The sequence below is a fragment of the Panthera pardus genome, unplaced genomic scaffold (genome assembly GCF_024362965.1).
Source record: "Panthera pardus isolate Hobbes unplaced genomic scaffold, ASM2436296v1 HiC_scaffold_10, whole genome shotgun sequence".
Taxonomy (NCBI): domain Eukaryota; kingdom Metazoa; phylum Chordata; class Mammalia; order Carnivora; family Felidae; genus Panthera; species Panthera pardus.
In genome coordinates this window covers 18,197,763-18,217,966 of record NW_026526655.1, presented here as the reverse complement: position 1 = coordinate 18,217,966, position 20,204 = coordinate 18,197,763, and the positions used below count along the sequence as shown (strand labels likewise).

Genomic DNA, 20,204 nt, shown 5'->3' with positions numbered 1-20,204 from the left:
ACAGAGGCTCCAGGCAAGTTCTGCCCTCCTACATCACACAGAGAGCCAGGGAAAAGGACTGCACCACTTTATTGTCCCCAACACCTGTGGTTCCCTTGCCTCCCCACCCCTGCCCAGGGTACGGGCACACGCCTTCCAAGCTGTCCGAGGGCACCTGCCTGGCCTGGTTCGGTCCTCCTAGCTACCTGCAGAGGAATGACTCGGCGTGGGGCTGGGGAGAGAGTGGGTACCACCGTCCTCTCCCCTGGCAGAGCCTGGGCACCCGCACAGGAAGAGCTGGCTCCTCACCCTCTGCCCCACCCTTTCTGGACCTCTGTCAGGGATGTCTATGAGGGCAGGAAAATGGGAGTCAGCCCCCAGTTAGGGGTAGGAAATGCGGGAATTCAAGTGGAGGGGGCATCTCTGTGGAAGAGGAAGGAAATGGGACTAGAGGAGCCCTCTTCTCAGCCCGATGTGGAGCTGGCTGAGATGGGCAGAAGCCAGCTGGGCAGAGAGCAGGAGGGGGATGAGGGACAGGTAGGCACAGATCAGGGGCTAGTAGGTAGGAAGGAGAGGAATTAGGGTCCAAATGGGGCATTCAAGAGAGACAGACACAGTCCAGAGGCAGGAGAAAGTGAGAAGCCTGGACAGGAAAGGGCATAGAAAGGTGGAAACGGCTGACCTGAACCAGACGGTTCCAGTAGAGAACACAGGGCTCCCTCCTCTGCTCAGCCCTCAGCCCCTCCCCCACTCCCCACCTCCACACACCCCAGAACCAGTTGGCCATCCCAAGTCCTGGAAAACCTCTGGTAGGCGTGTCTCAGCCCACCAGCTCCCAGGCGACCCCTCCTGTCTGGCCAGCCAGCCTGCCCCTCTGACCTCTGCCCAGTCAGCTCCACTCACCCTCTACCAGCAACCGTGTGTGGGCGCTGTCCTGGCCGGCCTGGCAGCAGTAGGTGCCCTGGTCCTCAGGTCTCACGTCATGGATGACCAGGCTGTGGGTGGGGCCGTGGCTGCGCAGCTCATACTTGTCTCCCGGGCACAGCTCGACCCCCTCCCGCAACCAGCACACGTGGCCCCCCGAGCGGGACACAGTCACCTCCAGCACCGCCCTGCGGCCGACCAGAACCGTCTTCTCTCGAGGCGGGCGGCGGCACATCTGGAGAGGCAGTGCTGGGGGTGAGGACGAGGGCTTAAGTTAATAGGGACACGCAGGGCCCCCAGGAGGAGAGACGCATCTTCCCCCTCCCTGCAGCCTCCACTTCTCTTAGATATCTAAGGCACCAGCCCGATCCTCTGTACCCTTAACCCAAAGTCTCCTCCTCCCCAGGAAACGCACTGCCCTCTGTGACCCGCCCCAGAAGAGTCCCTCGAGGAAGGGAGGTGGGGAGGCAGTGTTCCCAGGACCAGCCGCCAGCCTGCCAGTCCCGAGGGGAGATGATGCCCTCTCCCAACCGTCCCTCCCCAGTTGCTTACCCTCCACCTCCAGCTGAGCCACGGACTGTGCGGGTCCCGCCTGGAAGCGGACCTCACCGGCGTCCTCCGGGCGCAGCTCGCTCAGCACCAGAACATGTTTCCTCCCTGGGGGTGAGAGAGGCGCTAGCGAGGCCGGAGCAGCCAAGGGGAGGGTTCGGGGATGAAGGTGGGCCGGAGTAGGTCCCCGGGTCGGTTTGGACGCGGCCAATGTGCGCCGGGGGCGGGACTGAGGGGAAAGAGGAGTGGTCCAGGACCGGTGGCTCAGAGCTGGGGACGGGGGAAATACCGGGAGAAGGTTCCTTGGGCTGTGGGGCGGGGCTCACGCGAGCCAGAGGCGGGGCTTATCCTAGTAGGGCGGGGTTTGCCTGAGCCGGGGGCGGGGCAGCAGGGGGCCAGAATAGGAAGAAAGTCCGCCAGACCTTCCTGTCGGATGCGGACGCGGCCTCCGGGTCTCAGCGGCCGGCCTCCGAGCTCCCAGCTCCCGGTGGTCTCCACCTCCGACACGGTGCACTCGAACGTGGCGCCGTCGCCTTCGCGGGCGCGCACCGCCCGGAGCTCGGAGAGCACTGACACCGTGCGCTCTGGGGCGGAGCCGGGGGCGTGAGGCGGGGGCGGGGCTGAGGGGGCGGTGCCCGCTCACGCCCACACTCCGCCCTACTCCCGGGAGGCACCGGAGTCTGTCCGGGGCTAGTCGGGTCCGCAGCCCCCGCGCCCGCAGCACTGCCCAGTCCGGGCAGCGCCCGGTACCCACCGCGCACTGCCAGGCGAACGGGCCCGGCGCGAGCCGTCCCCACTGCACAGCTGTAGGTCCCGGCGTCCAAGGGGCAGCAGCGCCGCAGCTGGAGAAGGCGTCGCGTGCCGAGGGCCTGGAGCCTGAGCCGAGGGCTGGGGGTGAGCGGGCGCCCGTCCTAGGGGCGAGATTTGCAGAGGGTCGGGGAGAATTCGGTTGGACACAGGCAACCTCGGCCTTGGGAGAGGGCGGCGCCGTCTGTTGAAGTCCAGAGGTTTCGAGGAGCATTTATGCCTCTCTGTCCCCCCAGGCTGGGATCTGGCTGTCCTGAGCCTTTGGGGCCTCCCCAGGAGCCTCACTGGGAAGGTGTCATCCTTGGGGATGTTAGGACTGAAAAGGGGCGCCGTGGGCACTGGAAGCCAAAAGTCGTGTACCGATCACTCTGGACATGAGCATGGATTCTAGAATAAGGCAAATCTGGATTCAAATATGGCTCTACCCCTTTTGTCTGCCGCTGGGCGATACCACCCCACTGAGCTTCAGGCTCCTTAGAGATAACACAGAGATAGCAAAACCTACTCTATAGGGCTGTTGTAAGGATTAGAGGGTTTAATGTAAAGTAAATCTGAGCACAGTGCCAGACACATCTGTTCAGGGAGTATTAGTTGTTTCCATTTGGGCCATTATCATTATGTCCTTATGATGTCAAGGTGGGATGGGTTCTGACCTTCTCCCAAGTGACATCAGCCAAGGCCTGGGAAAGCTCGCACTCCAATGTAGCTGTGTCTCCCTCGGTCACCTCTAGGTCCTGCGGCCCCCTCACAATGGTCACTGGGGCCTCTGGGAGGGGGAGAAGGAAGACACACTTGGGCACAGGGGTCAGTGGTGGACGCATTTGGGGAAGGTGGTGGGTGGAGGCCACTCGTCAGAGGGGGATGTGCCGGGACACAAGTGGTCCAAGTGGGATGCTAGTCAGTGGAGGACACAACAGGGCCACAGGGGTCAATGGGACAGGAGTGGCCAGCTGGGGGTATCACACTTTAAGTTGGCCAGTGGGGGACATGCTGGAATTAGCGGGGCATGGGGGCGGGAACCAAAGCAGGGACGCCAGTGGAGTCACCTATAGGCAGGTATGGTCAGTGGGGACCACACTTTACTGGAATGGGCAGGTGACACTGGCCAGTGGGAGACATGATGTGTTCAGAGGAGCAATGGGGGGAACTCCAGAGCACATGTTGTCAGTGGGGAATATGGGGCGTAGAAAAATGGGCGTCCCTGAACCAGAATTGCTAGCAGAGTCATCCTTAAGCAGTTAGTGGGTCACTGGGACTTGAGCGGTCAGAAGGGCACACGCAGGCAGGCAGCAGGGGCCACGGCAGGCAGGTGTGGTCAGTGGGGCCACACTCAGAGTGGTCAGTGGGGCCCTGGTCAGGCAGCAGACAAGAGGGACCACACCGGCACAGGCACACTCACAGTGGCATGGTCAGTGGTTCACAGGGACCAGAAGGTCAGTGGAGTCACGCTGGATCAGATCGGTCAGAGGAGCCACACTCAAGCAGGGCGGTCTCGGGGGCCACCCAAGGCCAAAGAGTCAGGGGAGGCACACTCCGACAGGCAGGGTCAGTGCAGGGGGCCACACAGGGAGGGGGATCGGTGGAATCACACTCAGGGCAGTCAGCAGGCAAGCAGCGGGCCCAGAATCCACACCTCTCACAGTGAGTCTGGCTGCGCAGCGCAGGGAATCCGCCGTGAAGGTGATGCAGCCCGAGTCAGCCAGGCCCAGGCCGCTGAGTACCAGACGGTGACTGTGGCTCTCTGCATGCATGTGGCACTTGGGCCCCGGCTGCAGCCGGACTCCACCTCGGGCCCACTCCCCGGTCACACCCTCCTGGGACAGCTCCAGCTGGAAGGTGGCACTGCCCCCCTCAGTGACGGTCACATCCTCCAGAGGCCGCAGCACCCTTAGCTGCCTCGCTGGTGGGGGGAGATGGGGAGAGAGGGAGGATGAGGGCTCCAGCTCTGGGCAGGGGTTTTGAGGGTTCACACAGCTCTTGGCCCCGCCTGTACCACCCCTAACACCCAATCTGAGCCCCTGTGGAAGGAAGCCCGGAACCAGGGTCAGGGAGAAAGGAGCACAGGAGGCCAACTGGGCGGGGTGGGGAGGGGCTTAGGAGAGGGCACACGTGAAGGAGATGAGTTGTGGCTAGAGGGTCGAGGAGTCTGGGTGAGGGGTACTGTGACACTGGGAGGAGCGCAGGAATCGGAGTCAGACAAGCTGGGATTACGCCCTAGCTCTGCCACATGGTTTGTGTGCTGTGTGACCTTTGGCAAACTGCTCGACCTCTCTGGGCTTTAGTTTCTCCAACCGTACAAGGTGAACAGCATTGAGACATGGGTTTATTGCGATTAAATGAATGAAATAAATTAGAAGAGACTACATATCAGCAACAGCAACCATTTACCAAGCTCTGTGTGGGCATTTTTCATGTCATCTCAGCTATTGTTCCTGAAGACCCTTGAAGTACGGATCAGCCCCATTCTTGAGAAGACTTGGCTCAGAGAGAGTAAGTAACTTGCATGAGGTCTCGCAGTTAATAGAAAGCTCTGGCTTGGGGCAGATGGGGGAGTTGCTATTTGCCAAATGGGCCCGTGGACCGTGGGGCAGGTGACTGAGGGATAAACACGGCACGTGTTTCTGGAGTATAATATTTACGTTTACAGCAAAGCCAACTGGGACACGTGAAACGGAATGCAAAATCCACACGGACTTCTAGGGTAAATAGAAAACACTAGAAAATGAAAAGTTTTGCTTTGGGCAGGCTGCTTCAGCTCACACTTCTGGAGGCCAGCCAGGGCTGACTTGCCTCAGTGGCAAGGGGCACTTTGGTGGGGGGTCTGAGGGGCCCTGGGGCAGCCAGGAAAGGCTGCGCCACGGGGCAGTGTGATGGGTTAGGAGAAGACAGGGCACTCACGCCTCACGCTGAGCCTGGCCAGGGTGCGATCGTGGTGGCTCTCACAGCCGTAGGTGCCCTGGTCGGCCAGGACGACGCCGTGGATGAAGAGGCGGTAGACGTGGCCGTCCTGGGCCGTGGACACGCGCGAGTCACGGGGCAAGGGCTCCCCACCTCGCACCCAGCGCACGGCACCTGCTGCGCCCACTCGACCTGTCTCTACTTCGAGGCACACGTCCTGGCCTTCCTCTGCCCGCACATCCTGCAGCCGCCGCAGGAACAGCAGCTCCGTTTCTGGGGAGGAAGGGGGAGGGGGTCATGGAGCCTGGTGGGGCCTGGAGGCTGATGACCGACCCCCTGCTCACCGGCCGGTCCCTGGGCAGAGGCGCAAGGCTGCCAGGGCCAGGGCTGAGAGAACAGGCACAGGAGACAAGACCACTGCATCCCCATCAGGACCAAACCTCGAACGTGGAGCCGGGCACTTGTGGCTGTGCCCCCTGCTCGGGCAGTCACGGTCCCCGCATCGTCCAGCTGACAGCGTCGCACCGTCAGCGTGCGGCTGGAACCATTCTGGGCCATCTCTAACTGGGGCCCCGGAGTGACAACGGCCCCGTTGCGGAGCCAGGTGACATCGGCATCTGGCGGCGAGACTTCACACCGGAATGTGGCATCGTCACCCTCATGGACGGTGAGTGGCGTCAGCTCTGAGACCAGCTTTGCCAGTGGTGGTTCTGGGGGGATGGGGTCAGGCAGTGAGGTGGGGCTGTGTCTTTCCCTCTCCCTCCTTTCCATCCTCTCCTGGGTGCAGGTCCTTGTCTCTCAGTTATCCGAAAGATCTTTGCTGAGGACCACGGGGGGTATCTCAGAGGACAAGATGCCAGCTCCCTGCCGCTCCTAGCTACCTCCTTTCAATCCCAGCCTGGCTCCCTACTTCTCTGACTCCCTATTAGGTAATTTACCATGGACCTTATCTATCTCATTTAAGGGTCACAACAGCCCTACAAGACAAGCACCACCCCCCGCCCCGCCCTTCAGAGCCGGGGCCCAGAGAGGTGGAGCCACTTGCCAGAGTCTCACACTACTGACAAGTGGAACCCAGATTGGAACCTGGGTGGGTTGACCCCAAAGCCCCTGCTTTTAACCACTGGGTTATGGCTCCTCCTATACAGAGGGTTCCTGAAGCCTCATCCAAGTACCGGTTGTGCATGCACGGGTTAGAGCCCGAGGCAGCAAGGAGGGGGTCGGGGGCTGAAGGAGTCCCAGAAGGGTGCAGGGGTGTGGTCTTTGGGGTGACAGGGCCCACAGGGAGTGAGGGGTGCACTGTTACCTTCCACGCGGACGAGGAAGATGCGGCTGTCCTGGGGCGTGTCGCACAGGTACTCCCCAGCGTCCCAGCTCCGTGCCCCCCGCACCCGCAGCACCTGCCTCGCCCCGGCCTGCTCCAGCTGCACCCGCCCCTGGCTCGACAGTCGCTCCCCGTCCTTGTACCAGCGCACAGGGCCCCCGGGCCCGGAGAGGCGCACCACCAGCTCTAGGTCCCCGCCTGGGGTGCTGCGAACCCTTGTCTGGGCTGCCTCGGGGGCCACCACCCGCACGGGGGGCTCTGTGGGGTCAGAGCTGGGGGTCACTGGATGGGGAGAGGCCCGAGGGCTGTGGGGAGGGCAAGATACTGAGAGGTGGGTGAGGGATGGACAAAGCATGCTAGAGAGGCGGGGAAACTCATATGGGCTTGGGGGTGCAACGCTCTCAGGCTTTCTGCTCAGGCCATACTCACCAGCCACTTGGACAGTGAAGCTGAGGCTGGGGGCCCCCGGGGCTGTCCCGGACTGGCAGGTGTAGAGGCCTGCGTGGGCCAGGTCTGCGGCCCGGATACAGAGGATGCGGCGGGGGCCCTCAGCATGGAGCTCCAGGCCCTCGCCCTCCTGCACCGGCCTCCCATTGTGAGTCCAGAAGACCAGGGCACTAGCCCGGGACAGTTCGCAGCTCAGCACCACCGGCTCCCCAGGGGCCACACAGAGTGGGGCAGGGGCTGCCTCTGGAGCAAGGAACTGGACTGGGGGCTCTGGACAGAGAGAGGAACATGTCAGCTCCGGCTGACTGCCCCCTCCGGCACCCGGGCTGGCAGGAAGCACCCACCGGCCAGGCTGACGTTGAAGGTGACGGCTTCATCCCGAGTCTCGCACACATACTCCCCGGCGTCCTCGGGCTGGGCGTGGGGCAGGGTCAGGGTGCGAGCGGGCCCCTCGGCTCCCAGCTGCAGTGCGTCCGATGCTTCCACCTCCAGCCCATCTTTGTACCAGCGCACCTGGGACCCGGCAGGGGCCACCTCACAGCGCAGCTCCACACGCCCTGGAGCCCTGAACTGCAGGTCCAGGGAGCGAGCTGCCGGGTGCACGATCCTCTCTGGTGGGGCTGGTGGACAGACAGAGGGAAAGGTGCTCAGGCTCAGCCAGCAGGCTCCCACCCACTCACACTGGCTTCCCAGCACTCTCTCTTTCCAGAGCAGTTCTCGGGACTTGTGTGGCTACCATCTGGGGGCATCTACTGTGTGCCCGGTGCTGTGCTAAGCACACGGCAGCTCTTCTCACAGCTACTCCTGACACTCCCGAGGGCGGCACCGATGTTGGTTTCACTTTACAGAGGAGGACTCGAAGCCTCTTTAGAGGAAAGTGATTTGTCTGAGGGCCCACGGATAGACAGAGGTAGACCCAGACCGATGTGACCCCAATGCACGCCCCACCCTACCACGCCCCCACTCCATACCCCCTTTCCCCACTTTGCTTCTGATGTACTTATCATCACCTACTGGTTGTCTGTGTATCCTCACTAGAACTCGAGCTCCACAAAGACCGGAGGTGTTCTCTTATTGGCTTGCTACTCTATCCCTCAGCATCCAGAACAGTGCCGAGCACATAGTAGTTGCTCAATAAATATTTGATGAATGAATGGATGAATGAATGAATGCTCCTAACTGCTGGGCTCTCTCTAGTCACTGTCATGGCCTGATCTGGGCAAGCCAGGGCTCTCTGATGGCTGAGAATGAGGAGTCTGGGGGAGGGGCAGGCTGTGTGGGGCAGGTGGGGGGCCCCTAAGAAGCAGGAAGTGAGAAGGTTGGGTGTCTGTCCCTCGGCCTCCTGCCTCTCTAGCTCCCCACGGTGCCCAGAGAATGCCCACCTGTGATGGTGACAGTGAAGAAGGCTGAGTCATCTCCGGCATCACACACGAACTCGCCCCCCTGCTCGGGCTGGGCCGCAGGCAGAACCAGGCGGCGGCGTGGCCCGTCGCTCTCCAGCACCAGGGCCTCGCTCTCCTCCACCTCCAGCCCATCCTTGTACCAGCGCACAGGGGCGTCCTCCCGAGACAGCTCACACATCAGCACCACACACTCCAAGCTCACGGCGATCAAGGTCACCTCATCTCGGGGGTATATGATGCGCACCGGGGGCTCTGCAGAGTGGGGCAATCACAGGCTGTCACAAACTCAATCGCCAGCCGCCCTGGCAACACGGAGTTCCTGTCGCTCGCAACAACAAGAGTGATAAGGATAATGATAACAAGGAATAACAGGTCCACGATCTACCCTCCGAAAACCCTGGGGCCAGAGATGTGAATCCAGAATGCTTCAGATCCCAGGAAAAAAAGGTGCATTTATTATATATCACATACCTGCCTCTCTTAGCCCCCACTGGAGCACCCCCCCCCCCGTGCCCCATCCCCCGCCGCAACCAACCACACTAACATTTCGGCAGTGTGACATATACATATACTCACTCTAAACAAGATACTTAAAGAGCAGAAATAGTTTCACAGGTTTTACTGAAATGACTCTGAAGACGAAACTTAGAAACAGACTTTTGGTTTGGAGAGGTTTTTTGGATTTCAGAATTGTGAACAAGAGATTGTAGATCCGAAACAGCGAATACTTCTGTATGATTTCCTAAGGTTCCAGGAACAGTCCTAAGCACTTTACACATTGAACTCTCACAGCAATCCTAAGAGGTAGGTATCATTTTATCCCTGTTTTCCAGATGAAGAAATCGAGGCAAAGAGTGATTAACCAATCTCTTTAAGGTCACAGCTGGGTCCACGTACTCGAGGGCTGGAGGAAGAGCCACCATGTGTTAAAGGGAGGCTCAGACTCTGTGAGCAGTGGTAGGGATCGAAAGCCAAAGCTTGCAGAACTCAGTAATGATTTTTGCATCTGTGTCTACGAGTTGCCAGCACCTGTCTGAGTTCCCCAGGGATGCTAAACGCTGATTCTGGGAGTTCATCTCCAACTGCTCCAAAGGGGTCATTCCTCCACAGGAAAGGACCTCCTATGTCAACACTGGAGGTGACTGGTGCTCAGGCACTGAGTCCGAGCCTGCCCATGCTCCCATGCGCCCTGAACATCTCCCAGAATCTTCTAGTTTCCAAGACATTTTAGAGCCCCTTTACCATGCGGCCCCCTTGTGGCTAAGCTCAGGAACTGCTCGCTTCCCGGAAACACTTTTTTGCAGAGGTGCGCATGGGCAGACGTGCTCACCAGCACACAAGTCCTCTGCCTCCACAACCCACCTCCCTAACAGGGCTTGTTCTAAGAGTCCAAAGGACGCAGGCTGGTTCTCGGGGGTCCAGCAAGGCTGGTAGATTGCAAGGTGCGGCTGCCTGGGGAGCTAAGGAGGTGAAGGGAGCAGTGGGGTGAGGACAAGGTGCCGTGACAGGATTGGAGTGTCCGCACAGCTGCGGGACCTCAGCTTGGCATCAGACTTGTTTATCCCTGGCCCAAAGCCGGGCTGGCTCTGTGTGCACTTCCCGGCCGCTTGTGTGAACTTCCCGGTGAGCAATCTGGTGTTTTGTGGGGAGGCCAGGTGTGAGCTGAAATGCGTGTCTGCCATTGTGTCTGGCCAGGGCGTGGGGCTGAAAAGCTTGAAGGGGTCACTACAGGACAAAACATGCACAGAGAGGCCTTTGGCTTTGTGGCTTGGGTGTTCCAGGCTGCACTCTCACGGGTTGGGGGTGGGGGCACCCAGGCAGCTCAGCCTGGATCGAGGCATCACTGCTGGGGCAGAGCGGAGGACAGGGCGACAAGACAGTGCAGTGCAGCCAGCACGTTTCTTCTGTGCCACCGAGCTGTCAGGCCCTGCGAGCGCCCCCCCACCCCCCCGAGCTGCATATCCACACCAGGTCTGGCGCTGAGGCCTGCGGCCCCACGCTTTCCGGCACCGAACCACCGTGACTTTCACAGTCGTCTTGTGCTTTTCCAGCTTTGAACATTCTCCCATCTACCTTCGGCCCAAACCTGACCCCACTCAGCTACCTCGGCCCCTGCCCCCAAGTATCTGCCTTGAAGGCACTTCCTGCCTGCCGACAAGGTTAGGAGCCCCCCAGCCTTGAGCTCCCTCTGTACCCCTGTCACAACACTGGACAGTCCACCTTCTGAGACCCTCTAAAGTGTCTGGCTTTCCTCCCAGGCTTCGTGCTCCCGGAGGGAAGTGAGCGGGTCTGTCTGCTTGCCACCAGGTGTCCAGAGTCCAGCCCAGGGGCGTGGCGGCTTTCTCCGCAGCCCTCTCTGACTCTCCTGTTCTCTCTCCAGCCCTCTGCTCCTTCACATCACTTGTCACGACGTGTCAACTGTGCATTTATTTGTGCATTTATTGGTTTAACACAGGGGTCGCAAACTCAAATGCCCACAGGGGCCAGGTAGGTGGTCAGGTGAGTGGCGGAAGGGGTCTGGGGAGAGGCAAAGAGGAATGGCAGAGGCGGAAGGGCAGAGGAATGTGGGCCCCATATTATGGGGGCAGCTGCTACTCAGCACCAGCTGTTCGTCGCCATGGGGGGAATCGGGACCAGAGCCGCCGGGTCTTCGGCTTTTTCAAGAGGACGCATAACTCCGGATTGTTATTTGAACTGTCCTGACTTTGGTAAGACTCTGCAGGCCAAACAAAACACATCTGTGGGCTGCATGGGGCCCTACGGACTGCCCGTTTGCGACCCCTGGTTAACAGCTGCCTCCCCAGCTAGACTGCAGCTCTGAGAGCAGAGACGGTGCATGTATATCACACACCAGTTACCTGCAGCACCCGGCCCGGGGTCTGGTGGCACGTGGGAGGCACCCAGTAAATGAGCCAGGGGAGCACAGCTCTTCCTGGCCCTGGTGCTGGGGAGGAGCCTGCTTCCTTGAATAGGGGCCCTGGGGTCTTCCGGGCAGGGAGCCTCGGTACATGCACCCGCAGCCCCACCTCCCTCCTCCCCAGTGTGCCGACTAGGGAGTAGGTGGCCAGCTCCCCCGAGGGCTCAGGACTGTCCTCTGGTGACCCCGGGCGGCTGGGGTGAACCCACACCTGTGACAGTGACGGTGAAGGAGGCCGACTCGTCATCGATTTCACACAAGTACTCGCCGGAGTCCTCCAGCTGGACGGCAGGCAACACGAGGCGGCGGACGGTGTCCTCCTTCTGCAAGAGCAATGCGGGGCTCTCCACCACCTCTTCACCGTCCTTGGTCCAGCGCACCTCGGCCCACGGCCGGCACAGCTCACAGGTCAGCACCACACGCTCCAAGCGCACGGCCGCCACATACACCTTGCCACTGGGGTACACGATCCACGAGGAGACATCTGCGGGACAGGGACAGTCATAGCTGGGACCGAGGCGCCCGGCTGCCCTCCCTGAGCCATGCCTGTTCCCTCCTCCTGCAAGTGGGCCACGTGTTGACGAAGAGAGCCTTCCCACCTTCCCACTTACACAGAACGCCCAGTGCTCATCACAACAAAAAAAAGAAAAAAAAGAAGAGAATCTTCCTTTGGATTAGGTCTCCTAGCTGCTGGGACAGCCACCCCCATCTGGAGACACAACCACAGTCACCAAAGCACGTCACAGGCACGGTGGCCCCATCGGGATCACGGTGTCAGCCTTTGCCGTAGAAATGGTCTATGCTCTCTGGGTTGGGGCAGGGACCGTACGTAAGATGGGGCTGGGGAGAGGTGGGTTAGGTGCCCAGGTGGAGCCAGGGTCTCCCATAGACTTTTGAGGTCTTCTGACCCCTCTAGGGTGGGGGCTTACCTGCCCTACACCCTGCCCCGCAGGAAAGCTCTGCCATTCCTGAAGGTTCTCCTTCTCCAGAGAACGGAAAGGGGCAGAGGTGCCCTGTGACTCGTGGAGCCCTGGCCAGCGTTTAGGACAACGTAGTTTTGGTGGGTGACTGAATCGTAGGATGCAGACCGAGGAGGGGCACGCAATCAGCTTGCGGGGAGGGAAGAGGGCCTGGGGAAGAGTGGCCCGGAGGGGATCGTGTGACAGCTGCTAGGCGGTGCCACACGGACCTGCCTGTCCCCCCACCTGTGATGGTGACGGTGAAGTAGGCACGCTCATCTCCAGCGACGCACTGAAACTCGCCCCCGTCGGGGGGCTGGGCGGCAGGCAGCACCAGCCGGTGGTGGGGCCCCTCCTTCTCCAGCACCACAAAGTCACTCTCCTCCACCTCCTGCCCATCCTTGTACCAGCGCACGGGTGCATCCTCTCGGTCCACCTCACAGGCCAGCATGACACACTCAGAGGTTATGGCATGCACAAACACGTGCTCCTGGGGGTCCAGGATATGCACCGGGGGGTCTGGTGGGAAGCAGACAAAACGAGGTCACGCAGACAGGAGACTCACAGGAGACAGTTTCCTCCCCAGGGGACACTAGGAGGGTTAAGGCCGTGCTGTGCAGGGTGGTCTGGAGCAATGACGTGGGGTACTGAGGGCATGGCAGGTGAGGCAACGCAAACCATGTGGCACCTTTGTGTTCTGGGCGTCCCCACGGGACATGGGGGTGGCTGGGCGGGGACATGGGGGAGGGGGAGGCACAGATGACAGCCTTTGCCTAGGCTGAGAGGAGGTCATTATCATGGGCCACACTGGGCCACGCTTGCTGCTGTTTTTACAAGGGATCCCCTGGAGCACCGGCCCTAGGATGGGCAGGAAGGGGGAATGACTTGGGTGCCACAGTGAGACAGCTGCTCACTACAGGTAGTGAGTTCCCTGTCACTGGGTGCGTGTACAGCAGTTAGAGGGCCTCCTTGCAGTGGGGTTGAGACAGGATGTCCACTCGAAGCGAGAAGATGAGGTGAATCAGTGGTTCCCAAGCTGCCTTCCCGGAGTGATTCCCAGGCTCTACCCTGGATAGTCTGGAGCTGGAGAGCTGGGGGGCCTGGGTGTATGCATTTTATAACAAGCTTCCCAGATGGTTCTGAAGCAGCCAGAACATGGCTTGAGAACCACTGGACCCCTGCACTTAAAGCTTCCCTTTGACCGTGGCTACCTGAGATAGTAGGATAAGCACAGACCTGGGTGTGAACCCAGCTATGGTGTTTGCTGGCTGTGTGATAATGGGCAAATCACATAACCTCTCTGAGCCTGTTTCTTCATCTGTGTTGTAGAGATCTACTGCTTCTCATCCAGATGTGAAGATTACGTGAAACCCTATGTATTTGAAACATTTGGTATTATGTTGGGTTCACGGCAGGGACCCAGTAAATGTCAGCACGTGCCTCTCCTTCCCTTCATTGAATTTCATTTCCCCACCCTCATTACCTAGCCAGGGGTATGTGGAGGGCAAGTATGCTGGAGGGTGTTGGTGCACGGGAGGATTAGGAAGCAAGTACAGAGTAATTTGAAAACGTGTCCGCTGGCCCCCCTGGCTCTCCCTGGAAGGGACCCCCAAGCAGGCAGACCAGGGGGCAGGGCCTGCATGGCCCCCGGCAATCAGCCTCAGCTGCAGGAGCCCAGACCACCATCATTGCTGACCTCGGACGGTGACACTGAAGAAGGCTGAGACGCCTTCTGTTCTGCACTCAAACTCGCCGCTGTCTCGGACTTCGGCGGCCGGCAGGATCAGGCGGTGTTTGCGCCCATCTATCTTCACCACCAGCGACTCGCCCTCCTCTACCTCCTGCCCGTCCTTGTACCAGCGCGCTGGGAAGTCCACCCGGGAGAGCTCACAGGTCAGCACCACCCGCTCCGAGGTCGTGAAGGTCAATGACTCCTTGTCCTGGGGGCTCAGGATGTGCACCGGGCTCTCTGTGTGGGGAGAAGCGTGGGCACAGGCAGCACCCTTGTCATGCTCCACCTGGGATAAACACCCCTCGCTGGTGCAGGCCGGAGTACATCAGGCCAGACAACCGCTGGCTCAACGCGTTTGTTGGAATTAAAAAGAAAATCGCTGGGCTCACGCGCCAACTCTCAAGGGCAATGTTTGAGCGTACAGAATTCCTAGGGAGTCTACTGAAAATGCAACCTCTTAGGCCCCACACAGGCATGCAAGGGCCAGGGGATCTGCATTATCAACCAGCCCTCCAGGCAGTTCTGATGTCAGGGGTCCCAGGCTGCATTTTGAAAATGCCACTCTGGTTGTTGGTTCTTACTCTGCCCTCCTCCTAGGATGCCAGCAGCTGACCACCTGCCTGGCCCTGTGCTCGGTCACCGAGGAATTCCTTGATTGGCCGGACAAACTCCAGCAATGGTGAGATGGCAAATGCCATATGTCCCCTGCACTTTCAGATGCCCACCAAGAACCGTCCTCCTCAGGGACCCCTCATCCCCTTCCTTCCTTGTTTCCACAGGTAGCACAGTGGGATTCTGGCACCAGACTGCCTGGCTTCATAACCCAGCACTACCACTCATTAGCTCGGTGACTCTGGGCAAATCACTTAACCCCTCTGTGACTCAGTGTCTCCATGTGTAAAATGGACTCACCAAAGAATCTATCTTGTAGGGCTGTCGAGAGAACCGTGTTAATTAACGCACGTAAAATGATTAGGATTGTGCCTAACACCACAAGAAGTTGCTCTGATAATGTTGTCGGTTACATGATAAGGCAGGAAGCAGTCAGGGACTAGGGCCCAGGGGCCATGCCTCTAAGATAGCAAACGTGATGGAATTCTATAAGCCACAAAGAGAATTTGGCTACGATGCTGAAGATAACGTACGTTGTACGTAGGTGGAAATTGGCCTTCTGGACCGCTGAGCCCTCCGTCTGAACCCACCAAGGACTTCTGTGTCCACCCAGGTCCCCACCAGCACCAACCTTGGATGGTGAGGGCGGCCGAGTCCTGCACACCGGGGCAGCTGAAGCCAACGAGTGCCCCGCTGTGCTGGTGCCTGACAGCCTGCAGGAGGAGTCTGTGCTGTGAGCCTTTCTGCTCTATCCGGTATCGCAAGGCCCCAGGCTCCACCTGGCCCTCTGGCTCATTACTCTCGAGCTCTTCCCCGTTAAGGAACCAGGTGCCCTGGATGATGGTGGAAAGATCCAGGGAGAAGACCGCATCTTCCCCGTCGTATACCTGTACGTCCTCCAGACCTGCCACCAGGCGGGCTGTGGGCACTGAGATGGGGACAGAGTGCCGCCATCAGAACCAGAGGGCTGGCAGAGGACAAGAGTTGGCAGGCAGAAGGCATATAACACGACGGGGACCGAAGGCTGGGGAAGGGAGGAGAGAGGGTGGGGAGGTGTGACTGGGGTACGGCCGCGGACAGGCTGGGTCTGGAAGGACTGACTCACCGAGGTGAGCAGACCCATGGAACACAACGTGGGGACTGCGGCCGTGCTCGCTGACTGTGCAGACGCGGAAGCGGGTAGTCGCCCTCGGAGGGCACGCAGTCCCCTGGGACCTCCACGGCTCCGGCTTTCTCGATGCTGAAGCACTGGATCCAGTCTTCCGAGCCCACCTCCTGCCGCTCCAGCCGGTAGATGAAGGGGGTCTCAGGAGCCGGCTCGGGGGGCTTCCAGGTCAGCAGGACTGTGTTCTTATGGCCCTTGAACATCTCTGCCAATACCGGGGGTCCCGGGGGGCTGTGCTTGACGCCTGAGACAGAGGCAGGGTTTGCATTCCAGCCCTGCTCCAGCCTCCCACAGCCCCCCCAACTTGAGTCCGCTTTGCCAACCCAGGCTCTGGCATCTGGTCACCCTCCTGCCCTGGCCCTCCTGTCCGGCCCTCGAAGAGTCAGTCTGCCCACGGGCTTTCCTGCCCTCACATTTGACTCTGAGCAGAGTGGTGGTACGGGAGTTGCCCAGGCTAAAGGTGACCTCGCCGGCATCTTCTCGGGTGACCCCTGGAAGGACCAGGGCATGCATGTGGCCGGAGCTGCTCTGGCAGATGGTCGGCAGGTCCTCCCCATCGCGGCTCCAGCGCCCCTGGACCCCAGCTTCCTGTGTCTCCACCAGCAGCACCGCATTCTCTCCCTCCAGGACGTCGAGCTTCCGGGGCAGCCGCTTCAGGATGGGCCCTGAGAAAAGGACGGGAATCCCCCAGCCTGGGGCCTGGGCATCCGCCTGCCTCAGCCTCGGCCTCCTCCCACTGGCCAGCCCACCTTTGACTGTCACATTGGCCACCGTGCGCACCCGGCCCCGCATCTCGCACAGGTAGACACCGTCGTCGTCTGCCTTCAGCCTGTGGATGATGAGGCGCCGGACGGCGCCCTCCTCGATCTGCTCGTACTTGCGGCAGGGCAGCAGCCGCTGGTCCTCACGGAACCAGGCCGTGGGAATGCGGGAGTTGGGCACTTTACACTCCAGCACGGCAATGCCATGCTCCCGGCCCTCCACGTCCTGCAGGGGCCTGGTGAAGCGCAGACGGGGCTCTGTGGGGAGGGGAGAGATAGAAGGCTCTGGAGAGGGCCAGACCAGGGGAATGGCTCCGTGCATTACCAACTGCCTATACCCGCGTCAGCTCCTGCCATTTTCCTCCCAGGCCAGCAGGTATTCCAGGATCACAGAAAACCCAACAGGAGAGACGTCAGGTGGCCTGGATTCTCATCTGACCCTGACACTCCAGCCACATCACCCTGAGCAAGGCCGTTTCAGTGATCCTGGGCCTCAGTTTCCTGACCGTCAAGCGGGGAAAGGGATGGAAGGGTTTGGACCACAACGGTGATTTTCCAGCTGTTCCCTGGGGTCCCTCAGAGGCACTACACAAATTCTGCAAGGGGCTGAGCTGAATTTCATTTTTAAAGAACTTTAGTCGTTTTCACCTGGCTAGAGCTAGAGCATATAATGCTGAGTGAAATAAGTCAGTCAAAGAAAAATACTATATGACCTCACTCATATGTGAAATTTAAGAGACAAAGCAAATGAGTGAAAGAGAAAATAAAAAAAGAGGGAGACAAATCAAGAAACAGACTCTTAACTATAGGGAACAAACTGATGGTTAGCAGAAGGGAGGTGGGGCGGGAATAGGGGATGGGGATTAAAGGGGCACAATAATCATGATGAAAAAAATAAAATGATTTTTAAAAAGTGCAATTAAAATTTAAAGAAACAGGGGCGGCTGGGTGGCTCGGCAGGTTGAGCGTCTGATTCTTGACCTTGGCTCGGGTCATGGTCTCACGGTTCGTGAGTTTGAGCCCTGGATCAGGCTCTGTGCTGACAGTGTGGAGCCTGCTTGGGATTGTCTCTCTTCCTCCTCCCCTCCTGGCACATGAGTGCATGCGCTCTCTCTCAAAATAAAGAAATAAATAAAACTTAAAAAAAAATTTTAAAGTAGTCATTTTCAGGGGGGGACAGGTGGCTCAGTGTGTTAAGCAGCCGACTTCGGCTCAGGTCATGACCTCGTAGTTCTTGAGTTCAAGGTCCACATCGGGCTCTGTGCTGACAGCTCAGAGCCTGGAGCCTGCTTCAGATTGTGTCTCCCTCCTCTCTGCCCCTCCCCACTCTGTCTGTCTCTCTCAAAAATAAACACTAAAAAATAAAATAAAATTGTCGTTGTCAAAACCGCATTTTACAAAAAGAAAGCATGATGATGGAAATGGCCAGCGGGTTATCAGGCCGCTGGAGAAGCGTGTGTGTCCTGTGCCTCTGGGAAGTTCTGCCTTCGCACTGGGCTTTTCTTTCCTGATGGTGTTAGTGCAGTTTTGCGAGTTTGTGCACATCAGACCTCACCACAGAAGCACAGGTGCCACATGCTGCCCTCGAGCCAGGCAGGGCTCAGGAAATGTGCCCACTTTTCTTCCTCTGAGGGGACAAGTTGAGGAATAGCCAGTGAAAGTATAATCCCTGGAGTTGCAGGGAACTCCTATTCTGGAGAGCTTCACCTTCCAGTGGGAGTTTGGGATGTTTTTTTCCTCTGAGTTTTCTGTTTATGAGCAATGTATCTAATGTTATTAGATATTGCTGGTGACTCAACTTTGAAATGGAAATCTCTTCTCCTTCACCTTCTTCTTCTTTCAAACCTGGAGAGCAGTTTCATAAAAGTGCATTTTTTTTTTTCCGCCCTCAAGTCTACCTTTGGTGTGAATCAGGAGTTTCTCAATGTGTCGCTTGCAGCCAGACTTTCCCCCCAGGACTCACAGACTAGACCCAGTTGTGAATGCAGCCTCCTCTTACCCTTGTTCTCATGGATAGTTATGAATCTGGACCTGGAAATGTACACCCATAAAATGTTCCTTATATCAGTCTCCACAAGGGATTTCCATTGAGGGAAGGGGAGTGAAACAAAAAGGCTGAAATCCCCTGGACTAGAAGTGCTCCCTCTTGGTTTGTACATCAATCACTCCTTAAAGCGGTTTATCAAAGGCTGGTTTTCCACCCTCGGCCTCAGAATCACTTACGAAGTTTGCTAAGAAGTTCCTGGGTACCCTGGAGACCTACTAAATACGAATCCCTGGGGGGTGGGAGGCAGGCAGGAAACGGTATGCTATTAGTCCGTCTCCCCTCCCCCTACCGGCTCCCGGGCAGCGCTGGAGGCCCCTCCCCAGGGCCCGGGCAGCCCCAGGGGTGCCGCAGTACCTTTGACATGCAGCTGCACCGCGCTGAGAGTCTGGCCCGCCGAGTTGCGCGCTGCGCACACGTAGAGCCCGCGGTCCTTGGCCTGGCAGTAGAGCACCTTGAGCACGAAGCCGCCGTCGCGGTCGCGGTACATGAGGCGGCGGCGGTCGGAGAGCAGCGGGCGGCCCTCCCAGTGCCATTCGATCTCGGGCTCGGGCTTGCCCATCACGTAGCAGCGGAACTTGGCGTGCTTGCCTTCGTTCACCCAGAAGGTCTTGGGCGCGCACTTGAGCGGCTCCACCACGGGCTTGGGAGCCTCATCGGGGTCCTCGGGCGGGCTCTCGGGGGGCTGATGCACCTGCAGCAGCGCGCCGGCCTGCGCGTGGCCGTGCGCGTTGCGGGCGTGGCACACGTAGACGCCCGAGTCCGGCAGCCGCGCCGCCAGGATGCGCAGCGCTAGGCTCACGCCGGGGCCGCCCTCGGCACGGCCGGGCTCGAGCACGAAGTGGCCGCTGTCCCACACTTCGTCCAGGGCCATCCCGTCCTTCTCCCAGTAGAGCGCGGGCGCGGGGAGGCCCCCCACCTGGCACGTCAGCACCACCTGCTCCCCCCGCAGCACCCACTGGGACCGGGGCCCCGCCAGGAACACCGGGGCGCCCTCCCCCGCCCCGGGAGGAGGCAGCGGGCGCTCGGCGGGCTGGGGCTCGGGCTCAGGGGCCAGCGGCTCCAGCACGGTGACGGCGGCCGCCGCGTAGGCCTCTCCGGCCGCGTTGCGGGCGCGGCACACGTAGACCCCCGCGTCGGTGGGCAGGGCGCCACTCAGCAGCAGGCCGTGCTCGGCGCCGTCCACCGGGAAGCTGAGGCGCTCGGAGGCCGCCAGCTGCTGGCCGCCCTTCTCCCACACGACAATGGGCGGCGGCTCCCCCAGGACCACGCACTTGAGCTCGGCCTCGGCGCCACTTACCACCCGCACGGGCCGCGGGAAGCGCAGGAAGCACGGGGGGCTCCCCTGATCCCCCGAGCCCGCCTTCATCGTGGCGGCCGGCCCGCAGCGGCGCGGGGGGGAAGGGCGGGCGGCGAGCGCGCGGAGGCCGGGGGCGGCGGCGGGAGCCCGCGAGGCGAGGCGCGGCGCGTCTGGGGCCGGGGGCGGCGGGGACCCGCGGGGCTCTCCCCCGGCCGCCCGCTCCCGGCTCGCCTCCTTACCCTCGGCCCGGAGCTGCGGCTCTGCGGCGGCGGCGATTCCCGGGCCCCGAGTCGAGAGCTCGAGGGGCAGTCCTTCCTGTTTGCCTTTGCAGCGAGGGGCCCCGCAGCCTCCCCTGCCCGCGGCCTGGCTTCCTGCTCCGGAGA

The 20,204-nt window shown here is 60.0% G+C and overlaps 1 protein-coding gene across 1 annotated transcript; it reads right to left on the bottom strand.

The window, feature by feature from the left end:
- Positions 1 to 52: 52 nt before the first annotated feature.
- Positions 53 to 20,202, bottom strand: OBSL1 (obscurin like cytoskeletal adaptor 1). The gene is given in 22 exon segments (XM_019445823.2): positions 53 to 185; positions 883 to 1,152; positions 1,456 to 1,560; positions 1,875 to 2,036; positions 2,207 to 2,363; positions 2,913 to 3,025; positions 3,893 to 4,159; positions 5,158 to 5,430; positions 5,598 to 5,867; positions 6,464 to 6,739; positions 6,911 to 7,198; positions 7,273 to 7,548; positions 8,311 to 8,583; positions 11,460 to 11,732; positions 12,454 to 12,726; positions 13,904 to 14,176; positions 15,183 to 15,479; positions 15,657 to 15,729; positions 15,731 to 15,960; positions 16,130 to 16,381; positions 16,466 to 16,735; positions 18,879 to 20,202. Coding segments are annotated over 22 exon segments (5,691 nt in total). The 5' UTR covers positions 19,891 to 20,202; the 3' UTR covers positions 53 to 177.
- Between the last annotated feature and the right edge of the window lie 2 nt (positions 20,203 to 20,204).